The sequence below is a fragment of the Glossina fuscipes genome, unplaced genomic scaffold (assembly GCF_014805625.2).
Source record: "Glossina fuscipes isolate IAEA_lab_2018 unplaced genomic scaffold, Yale_Gfus_2 110, whole genome shotgun sequence".
NCBI classification, from domain to species: domain Eukaryota; kingdom Metazoa; phylum Arthropoda; class Insecta; order Diptera; family Glossinidae; genus Glossina; species Glossina fuscipes.
Window position 1 is genome coordinate 1,045,315 of NW_023998453.1, and position 10,563 is coordinate 1,055,877.

The following is a 10,563-nucleotide window of genomic DNA, read 5'->3' on the forward strand; positions in this document are numbered from 1 at the left end:
AAATATATATATGTTCTTATGTGCATGTGAATGTATAATTATTAAAACAAAACAAAAACAAAAAAAAAAAAAAAAAAAAAAAATGTAAAAAAACAGCAAGCTACTCCAGCAAAGACAAATAAACTGAGAAAAAAACCTATGTTATCAGAAAAAACATTTTCCTTTGTTCTTTTCGTTTTCGAAATTCGAACTGTAATAAGCTTTTATTATTTTTATTTTTCAATTGTTATATTAAAACAGCTTGGATCAGAAAAGATAGGAAAATCTTTTCTTTTTTTTTTCTTTTTTTTTTTTTTTTTTTGTTAATAAACCTCCGAGAAATCAACAGCGTAAACGAAAACAAAATTAATATGAATCTGTCCGCTGTCAACGTTCAAAATTTCCTAGTGTATTGTATTCTTTGCCGATTCCGTATTTGTGACGGTTTAAAGGATTTCTCCAAACGCTGTCGTATTTTGGCAGATTTTAAATTGAAAAATCTATGTACCGCCGATTATCCGGAAGAAGTTAAACTCAAATATTTAGATAAACATGTTGAAATTGGTGAAAGTTATACAGTTTTTTCAGTGGACGGACGTGAAGGTTATTACATGATATCGCATGGCTATAGCGATTTAACTGACTGTAACGAGATAACGGTAACTTCACCACATCGTTTTGGCTGCGATAAGTACTATAAAATTTATATCGAATCAGCGATACTGCATTGTCTTCCATTTCATACTCAACTAGCTGATGATTTGATTTCGTATTGTTCTGAAGGTGAAGAAAAGTCAAGGGTAGCTTTTACCGCAATGCTTTATGTAGAAGGTAGCCCTCTCTATGAGGAGGACGACGGTGTAGCAGGCGGCTCCTGTATAATGCAAATTGGTTTCTTTATATTTGTACCTTTTAGTTTAATGCAATTAATGTAAAAGAAAAATTTGTATTTTCCTATCATGCGACGTATTTAGCTAAAAAGAATAAAGGATGGACTCATAGACACATTAAGCTAGATGAAGGAGAGCATTTGATAAATCGCATAAGAAAATACGATTGGTTAAAACAAGTGCATTAAAAACACACCCTTCGGAGACGTTCGATTCATTTAGGAAGAAAAAAAAAAATAACCGGACTGATTAAATTAATTAATTAATTAATTAGTTAATTATTTAATTTTATTAACATTCCTTCTTATTTGCATATTGTATTTTACAGGAAGTTCTGTATATAACGGAAATAATTACTGCTTCATATTCATGACGATTGGAAAATTTAAAAAAAAAAAAAAAAAACCATAAACCAAAAAAATACCATAGTACGGCACGGCCCGCCTTTTAAATACCTTCCATCATTCTCCAGTTGTCCATGCATCTTTTCAAAGTAAAACGTTATGCGGGAAGTGGGCGAAAATGTAGGGCGAAAACATTTTAGCGTACAAAGTTTCATCAAATTAATCTCTAAAATTGTAGCCCGGAAGTTGAATGCAAGAGCATAGATAAGCTTAGATAGATCCAAAATATCATTCAGAAGCGATCAATATAACGATAGTTGGGTCTGTGACAAGTTTTTCTAAATGTTCTATCTATTCGCACCAGTTAAGTATACCATTGCATCACATGGCATTAAAGGTTTTATGCGATGCATCAAAAAGAACAACTTTTTCTAATTCTTGTACACAATAATTAATGCAAATTGCTCAAAATGCACGTACAGTAAAGTAATGCAGGTAACTACATATAATCATCAACGAAATCATCTAGACTATGCGGCTTAAATGCTGAGGTGGTTACGTACCTCTAGGCGATTGTGGTAGTCGCAGTATGTCGATTATCGTTTGCGGTGGGGGAAGGAACTATTTGGTGAGGAGAAGTTATGTGGCATCTTATGTGAGTTCGATTCACGATTCGTTGGTGAAGCACGCAAAAAACGTAATTACAGTCCCATTTGCCATAACGATTCATTCTACGTATATATGTATTTTTCGACCAGTATTAAATGCCCGATATTAATCGCCTGGTAATCTTCCTCATTCGATTTTTTGTCGATGTTTATGCGGTCATTATCATCATTAATGCTATCTACATATGTCTGGAATTCAGAATGGAACATTTGTAAAGATTACCTCCACAAAAGCCGTAAGACTGTAAGTATCACATAATTTACTCCTTAACTTTTACTGATTGCTATCAAGGTCGACAAAAAATTTTCATTGCACTACTTCGGTATGAAACATTTATGCTCTTTCTATGAATTGGTGAAATAAAAAGTACTCATGCCGGTTTACTTGCCTTTTATTTATTTAATAGACAAATTGTACATGGATATGCTTAAATGGACTAAGAATTTCGCATTGATAAAAAGTTCCTTTTGCAAAATGATTGAAAATTCATTTCTTTGTTAGGGATGCGAACTGTATAAATATAATTTTTGTAAAAATGGCTTACATCTCTTCTCTTCGGCTTTTTCAGTATTAGAACAAAAAAATGTACAATATTTTCTTCTTTTTTTTTTTTTTTTTGGTACTTAAAAGAGGAATAAAATTTTAAAATATTTTTTGATTTTGTCTTCGAAATTCGGCCTGTAATAAATTGTTTTCATTTTAATTTTTTATATTTACATTAAAATTGTTTGAAAAAATAAAAAGGAACAAAATTTTCTTGTAATTCTAAAAGAAACCAACATAAACAGGAAAAAAGAACTAATATGACTCCGTCCGCGGTCAACGTTTGCGCTTTGCTATTTTATATTCTTGGCAGTTTCTCTGGTGGCTCAACGGATTTAAGTGCGCGCTGTCAAGTTTTAGATGGTATTAAATTGAAAAATATATGCACCGGCTCTTATCCGCGTGAAGTTAGGCAAAGGTATGCAGATAAGCACGTAAAAACTGGTCTTAGTTATACGGTTTTCACATTGGATGACCGTGAAGGTTATTACTTGATTTCGCACGGTTATAGTGATTTAACTAAATGTGACGAGATAACGCTAACTTCAGCACGTGATTTTCAATGCAATGGCCAAGATATTCGTTTAAGATCAGCGAGACTTCATTGTCTTTTATTCCCTGTTCATCTAACCGATGATTTGATTTCGCATTGTTTGAAAGGTGTAAAACAGCCAAAGGCAGAATTTACCGCAATGCTTTATGTAGAAGGTAGCACTCTCTATGAGGAGAGCGACACTGTAGCAGGCGGCTCCCGGCTAATGCACATTGGTTTATTCATATTTCTACCTTTTAGTTTAATGCAATTAATGTAAAAGAAAAATTTGTACGTTATTATCATGCCACTTGTACTTAGCTAAAAATATTAAAAGAGAGATCCACAAATACATTAAGCTGCGGATTATTAAAAAAAAAAGTTAAAAGTTCTAGTAAAGTAAACAAAATTGTTATTTATCTTACTCAATGCAGTTCGTAATCCCGAACTGAACGATCAATCAGAACATAGCCATTCTCTTTGATTCCTTGTATGTATATAATAAGTAAGATATGCGTCGCATCTAAGAAAAGTCGTTCGCCAAGCACACGTCTCAACGTTGACTCTTAACAGGCTTTTTTAAGCACCTTTTTGTTAAGAAAAATTTTCAAACATCCTCAGAGCGCTTTTGAGGATCTTAATGCTGCTAATTCCATTTGCGGTTACAATAAAGTGTTGCCCATACATCTGCAGCGAAATAAGAATAATCCTCATTTGTTTGATTCGATGATACGAGATGTTATATAAGATGTTATTCATGTTATTCCATTGTCGCCCATGGAAGACGTAAATTTTCCAAAGTCAAATGTTAATGCATTCAAAACATATACCTGACTCGCTTAAGAAAAAAACACCAAAAAAAAAAAAGAACGTATGCTACAAAAATTATTTCAATTATTTTAATTAATTAAATTATTATCATACATTTTCATTGCTACTTAGATTAAATAAATTTGGGAAATAGATAGTCCTTCTTATAAATGGAATCTTCACTTGCTGGCTTTATATGAGCTTGATTAATTTTTTTAAAAAGCCCATTACCTAAGCACCTTGAAACGCACATGTTTAAATATTGAATTTCCCAATGATTAAGATAAAAATGCTTTATGGTATAAACATTACTTGTACAAAATTGATAAACAAAATACCTTTGTTCTTAAGCCTTATGTCTCTTTCTTTTTGGTTTTTCAAAATCAAATTCGTATTTTTGTTTTCGAAATTCGAACTATCATGAATTATTAAGAACAAAGGGGAAAAAGTGGAAAGAAAAGCCAAAAAATTTTTTCCATTTTCAGAGAAACCAATATAGATGAAAAACAAAAAAAAAAAATTAAAATGACTCTATCCGCCGTAAATATTAAAATTTTTTTATTGCTTTGTATTCTCTGCAATTTCGGTGGTTGCGATTACTCAGGGAATTTAAGTTCACGCTGCCAAGTTCTAAATAACTTAAAATTGAAGATCATCTGCACGGACAGTTATTCGCAGCGAATTAAACAGATATATGATGATAAATACGTTGAAGAAGGTCTCAGCTATACAATTTTTGCACTGGATGGTCATGAAGGTTATTACATGATCTCGCATGGTTACAGTGATTTAACTAAATGTGACGAGATAACGCTAACTTCACCACGTGACTTTGATTGCAATGGCCATCATATTTATTTGGAATCAGCGATAATGCATTGTATTCCATTTCATATTCATATAACTGATGATTTAATGGCACGCTGTGATAAGGGTAAAGCAAAAGCAAGGGCAGTTTTTACCGCAATGCATTATGTACACGGTACTATTCTTTATGATAAGAGCGGAGCTACAGCAGACGGTTGTCGGATTAATTTACTATTCATAGTTGCGTCTTTCATTGTAATGCAATTTATGTAAATGAATTTTAAAAGAAATATTTTAGTTTTTCTAATTCATTGCTTGTGAAGTTAACTGATTCATTTAAAAGACAAATATGGGGAGTTACTTAAGATGGCTTAGAATTTCGTCTGGCTCCTAAATATGTTTAGTTCTGCAAAACAAACAAATCTTAGTCCTCTTATTAGCGATGGCGGGCTATCTTGGCGTTTATAATATAATGTCCAAATCCTTTTTGTCTTCTTTTTTCTTGCAACAAAAAAAAAAAAACCGTTTTTATTACATGTTTTCAACTGATTAGGTAATGCCTGACCTGAAACGGCATTTTCTAATCGTTTGCATATGTTATGCTCGAGTCTCTAAAGAAATTTCTTAATAACAAATTTTGTCTTCATTTAGCATCAATTCTTTTGTCCGAATTAGATAATTCAAATATATTTCTGTTAAAACTTATTCAAAGTAATAAATTTCTACCTTCGCCGTGATACCTTTTAAAACGAATGCAGCTTTTTCACCATTTATAACGTTCACAACGCGTGTGAATTTGCACTGAAGCTACAATGCAAGGTCTGCGCAAAAAAGGAGTAAATCATTGTGTCATAAAGAGTAACGCGTTAAATTTGATTAATCAGTACCGATATGTTGATATCACTGCTTTGATAAGTACTTGTTTTATCATGTCTGTGCTTCAGTTTGCAAACGAGAATTTGCTAAGTGAATTAATAATAAAAATTAATAAACGTTTTTTTTAGTAATAAATTGTAAAGAAATTGAAACAAGTTTCAAAAACTATATACGGGGACTTTACCAAGTTTGTGATTATTAATTATTTCTTTTTGTTGCTGTTATAGACGTTTGAAAATTAACTCGCGCACTCTTCTAGAAAACACTTTAGAGCTGAATGTATGTTTTAAAGAAAACTTTTTGAAATGAAAAGTAATTCTTCTTTGGGAATTCTCCAGAGGAAGGAAATACGCAATCAGGTAAGAGCGAATATTTACACATTATTTTGAGTCTTTCTTGTCGGTCGACCTACCTACGAATTGTTAATAATTTGTCATTTCTATGTATCGTTTCAAACAAGTTAAAAAAACATTAATTGTAAAAAAAAAAAAACAAATAGTGAAACATCGAACCTTTGAGCAAATAAGAGAAAACCATTTTTTTTTTTTTTAAATCAATATAGTGTCCTGCAGGAATGACACAATTAGCACAACAACTCTCTACCATAAGAACACACGGAATATATATATATATATATATAGATAACAATCGCTGGAGTCAAATCTGAAGAAAGAAGTTGGTGGATCCATCAGTTATGAATATTTGTTCAAACGTCTGCTCATATGTTCACGGATCAGAGATAAAATACGTATGCAAATTTTAGATTTTGTATTAAATGTGGTTAGTCGGAACTCTTTTTTTCATTCCAAATATTAAAATAAGTTTTGACGCTATTGTACAACCTAGTACTTGAGAAGCACGAATCTATGTCAACATATCAAGGCTTACTTTACTTTCATTCGTTAATAATAACTTCTTAACTATAGTTAATTAGGAAACATTTGATAAAAAAGTCTATTGTACACATAATTATGGTAACCACTCTGACTTTAAAAGTAAAAAAAAAAAAAAAAAAAAAAATTAGTTCGGTAATATTTCGCAGGTGCTGCCATGAAGTTAAAAATTTTCCTATTTCCGATGAATAGTAAACGCAGTACTAAATTAAGGAAGATATACATATAATACAATATTATCGCATTACAATTAAACATTCGAAGTTTTTTAAATTACATATATTATTGGTCAAAGATCGGTAAATAAATTCGTGTTTGTCTGTCCGCCAATATGGTGCGTCTCCGCCAACTGTTGTTGGAATTGAGAGCGAACGTTAAAATATGGTACATTTTTCTCATAACGCTAACAATCAATGTGGTTTTGTTTTTCGTGGAGCATTTCTACCTTTGGTGGCATCATTTGCTCCTGGCTTAGCAAAAGCCATTTAATGCGTAAAAATTCTTAAAATAAAATGTGCTATATACATGTTTATGGCCAGAGTTGGATACGATAAAATCGGAAACGCGTTCCCAGCAAATAACAAACTGCGAAAAATTATTGATTTCTAAAGCGAATGTTGGTCAAATTTAATGCAAGGATGAGAAAACCATAAGCTATAATATATAGCTAATAAGAGTTATATAAATATTTACTTTAAATTCATAAATTAGTTAATCAGCTATAAATAATACCACTGAAGGATGGAGATGGATTCGTTTTGCCATAACGTTTAGAACACCCGAAAGACGCTGTAGAGGCTTCATAAACTCTGTATATTCTAAGTAAGCATCAAGTTCGTCTGTTCGTCTGTCTGGGTCAAACATTCTTCTGATCGCAAAAATGAAGGTAATCGCTCCAAATTTGGCAGAAATATTTCAAGTTCAAGCCCAATCGGTCAAGGGGAATGACCACAGGCCAACATCAAGTAAGAAAGCAAAGAAATGCTCTGTATTAGTAAACTGCTCCGAAAAAACGTTACATATTCTCTTTTAATATAAAGTTTATGGGTGTAAAAGATTCGGCCTTAGTCGAATATAATTTCCTTACTTGTTTTTTTTTTTTTACTTGTTGATCTGAGTTGCTGGACTGCACAGATTATAACATGTGGTTTTTGATTGCTTGCTTGTAAGTTTGTTTTATCCGCACTCTTTACCCTTTGAAAATATTAAAGTTATTGGTCACTACAGAGATCATAATTGTTTTCAGCAATATATTATTGAGATTTTTATTATTATTTCTATTGTTATTATTGGTATTGTCCATTGACTATATATATGCATATATCTGGGTTGAACAGTATTTTACTATACAATGGATAGTGGCGCTTATATATGCCATTCATGAAATGTAGTTTATTTTGTTTATAATACCCAGACGTAAGAGAATGTATTATTATTTAAACGACAATGTGTGCGTGTAATTACTTATGCACAAAAGTGTTAACTATTTGATGTCAATCGAATTTCGCTTCGATCATTTTCACATTTGATTAATTGTTACACTTGATATGTTAATGTGTTTTTTTTTTTTTTTATTACATTTTAAATTTATTGAAAATTGATTTCATTGAATTGGATATTTATTTGAATTGATATTTTTATTACTTAAATTATTATGTAGAATGTGAAATTTATGTGTTCGCAACACCTGTTTAACATTAAAAAAGAGACATATGTAAATAACACATATAAAAAGTTGTTCTCCATTTCCTTCTATTATCGCTTGAATTGTTAACATACTTTTTTAAATGCGAGCAAAAAAAAAATATATGGGTAGAGTTCGGAAACTGTCGTCATATGTTTATAAAAATTGCTCGTGCGGCATAAATGAATCTCATTATTAAATGAATATAATAAAGTGCCAAGCAAAAAGCTTATTAACGTCTTGCGCTACTAGCTCAAGTCAAAGGCTTTCTTATCAGTTCTGGCCGGGTTATATCATTGCAAAATTTTTAAGAAATTTTAATAGATTTTGAAAGGAACTTTCAGATTGATATCTGCTATTTTTCACATATAACTAATGGGTATATGTAATAATATTTGTAGATTACGACAGATTGAGGTTATGCTAATTTTCCCGAAAATTTTTATAATTTTTAAGATAGAGGTTAAGTCAACTTTGGGACAATGTTTGGAGGTTATGTGTTGAGTTTATGGTAATTTTTTTTTGGTAGTCATTGAGAAGTTTTTAAGGTATAGGTTATGTTAATTTGGCGATAACGTTTTAAGGTTGTGTATTTATCTTCATATAGATTCACGTGACATACACAACATTTTCTACTTTGGCCGCACTGGAATCTCAAATATGGGTGTTTTTCTATAACCATTTTTCGTTAAACATATATCAAATAGTTCCTATAAACAGAATTTGAATTTGTTTAGCTTGTTTGAAAGGTATTTTCATATAGATTCCTGTGATGTTGACAGAAATCTTTTATATTTCCTAATGTGGAGATAATAGGCTGCTGAGTTGAACTGCAACTTAATTCTAAATGTTTAAAAGAGCTCGGTTAGGACGTTTACAGGTCTCTCTTAATGGATATAACATGTGTCTTTCGTAGTTAAATTCGAACTTATCTTCAGACCCCTATAAAACTGTATACTTTCAAAAGACCTTATTATGTTTTTTTATATGGCGATTTATTATTATTATTATTATTATTTTAATTTTAGACTAATGAATTGAATTCTTAGACTAAAAAAAGAGACATTGAGCACTAGCAACACAGGCTATCGGCTCTATATGGCGATTTAAATTAGTACGGTTTGAAAAGAAAAGCAATTTACTTATTTTAAAATTGAAGAGTAAACGGGTAAGAAAGTTGTATTCAGCCGCGACCAACTCTCTTATACCTATCACGGTCATCCTAAAAAGACTGAAAAAAAGAAAAGAACTAAATTTTCATTTTCTGTAGTATTGGTAAGGCGCGGCTGAGTTTTTCTGTTCCGATTTTCAGTTTGGATTATTTTCAAACTCTTTTGCAGACTTGTAGTCGAAATTTCCTTTTTGTGAAGAAGAAAATGTTTATCAAAGGATACTACATAAAACGACAGAAAGAGAAGATTTGAAACTTTATGAAGCTTGTTGCTGAGCGTTGTAAACATATTGAAAACGAATCAAGTTTTGATATACTATATATATATATATATATATATATTTGGTAGGCATAGCGAATTATTCCCCTTTTTATACAGTTTCTACAGCATCGCCCAAAGAATGTATGTTCAAATGTGTGTAGATTTATCTGCTCTAGAGTTTATGAATAACATACAAAACATTAATTTTTTTATTACTTTCGGAAAAGAGAAGTGTTCCCAGTTTACATGTACTGTAGGCTTGCAAGAACTTTTGCTGAACTTGAAGTCGATAGCTTCATCTCTACGGCCGGAAGAATGTTTACAATAGATCTTACACAGACGGCCAGTGGCCAAACGGACATGATTAAACCGATTTAGAATTTGATGCCGATCAAGGATAAAGACGCTTTCTTCTGGGCGTTGCAAACGTTTTGACAAATTTGTTCGGTGACGCGTTTAAAATAATTAATATAAATATAACAAATAAATATATATGTATATATATTATGGATATATGAAATATGTAATAGATACGTATATATAAATAAAGTATATAAATACAACAACAAAAAAAAAAAATAAAAAATAAAAAAGACTACAAAACCCCATATTATGATTTTAAACAATATTAAATGAAGACGGGTTGTGTAAATTGAAAAAAAAAAAAACAGTTGAAAACCTATGTAATGAAATTGTTCTAGTTACGCCCACTTCTATTAGTTTTATCAAACACTTTTTGTAGATCACATAATGCAGCTAATTTTTACGTTGCATAGCCAAGATTCAGCTCAAAGTAAATGCTTTTTTTTTGTGAAATTAATTTTTTACATAACTACTTAAATGCAATAACGGTACAACTCGCGATGTTTAAGCTAAAATATGTTCAATACTTTCATTTACACGTATATTAAACTATTAGGACAAACTATGAACGATTTATGTCAGTTAGTTGGAAATTTAAACAAAACCACCTGCTTGTGTGCAATTATTGAACTGTTAGCGTAATTGATATGCATTAAAAAGAACACATTAAGCTTTCATTAAACTTTTAAGAGAGAAAAGGAAAGCGATTTATATGAAGCGTTTGACTGGCAATTAAATGT

At 31.0% G+C, this 10,563-nt stretch overlaps 1 protein-coding gene across 1 annotated transcript; it reads left to right on the forward strand.

Annotated features, from left to right (window-relative positions):
• Positions 1-2,633: 2,633 nt before the first annotated feature.
• LOC119638885 lies at positions 2,634-3,388 on the forward strand. The gene has a single exon (XM_038035968.1). The coding sequence runs from the start codon at positions 2,686-2,688 to the stop codon at positions 3,235-3,237; it is 552 nt and encodes a 183-aa protein (XP_037891896.1). The 5' UTR covers positions 2,634-2,685; the 3' UTR covers positions 3,238-3,388.
• Positions 3,389-10,563: the final 7,175 nt, after the last annotated feature.

What these genes read in the sequence shown, in the direction of transcription:
- LOC119638885 (XM_038035968.1), top strand. Translation starts at nt 2,686, where the DNA reads ATGACTCCGTCCGCGGTCAACGTTTGCGCTTTGCTATTTTATATTCTT.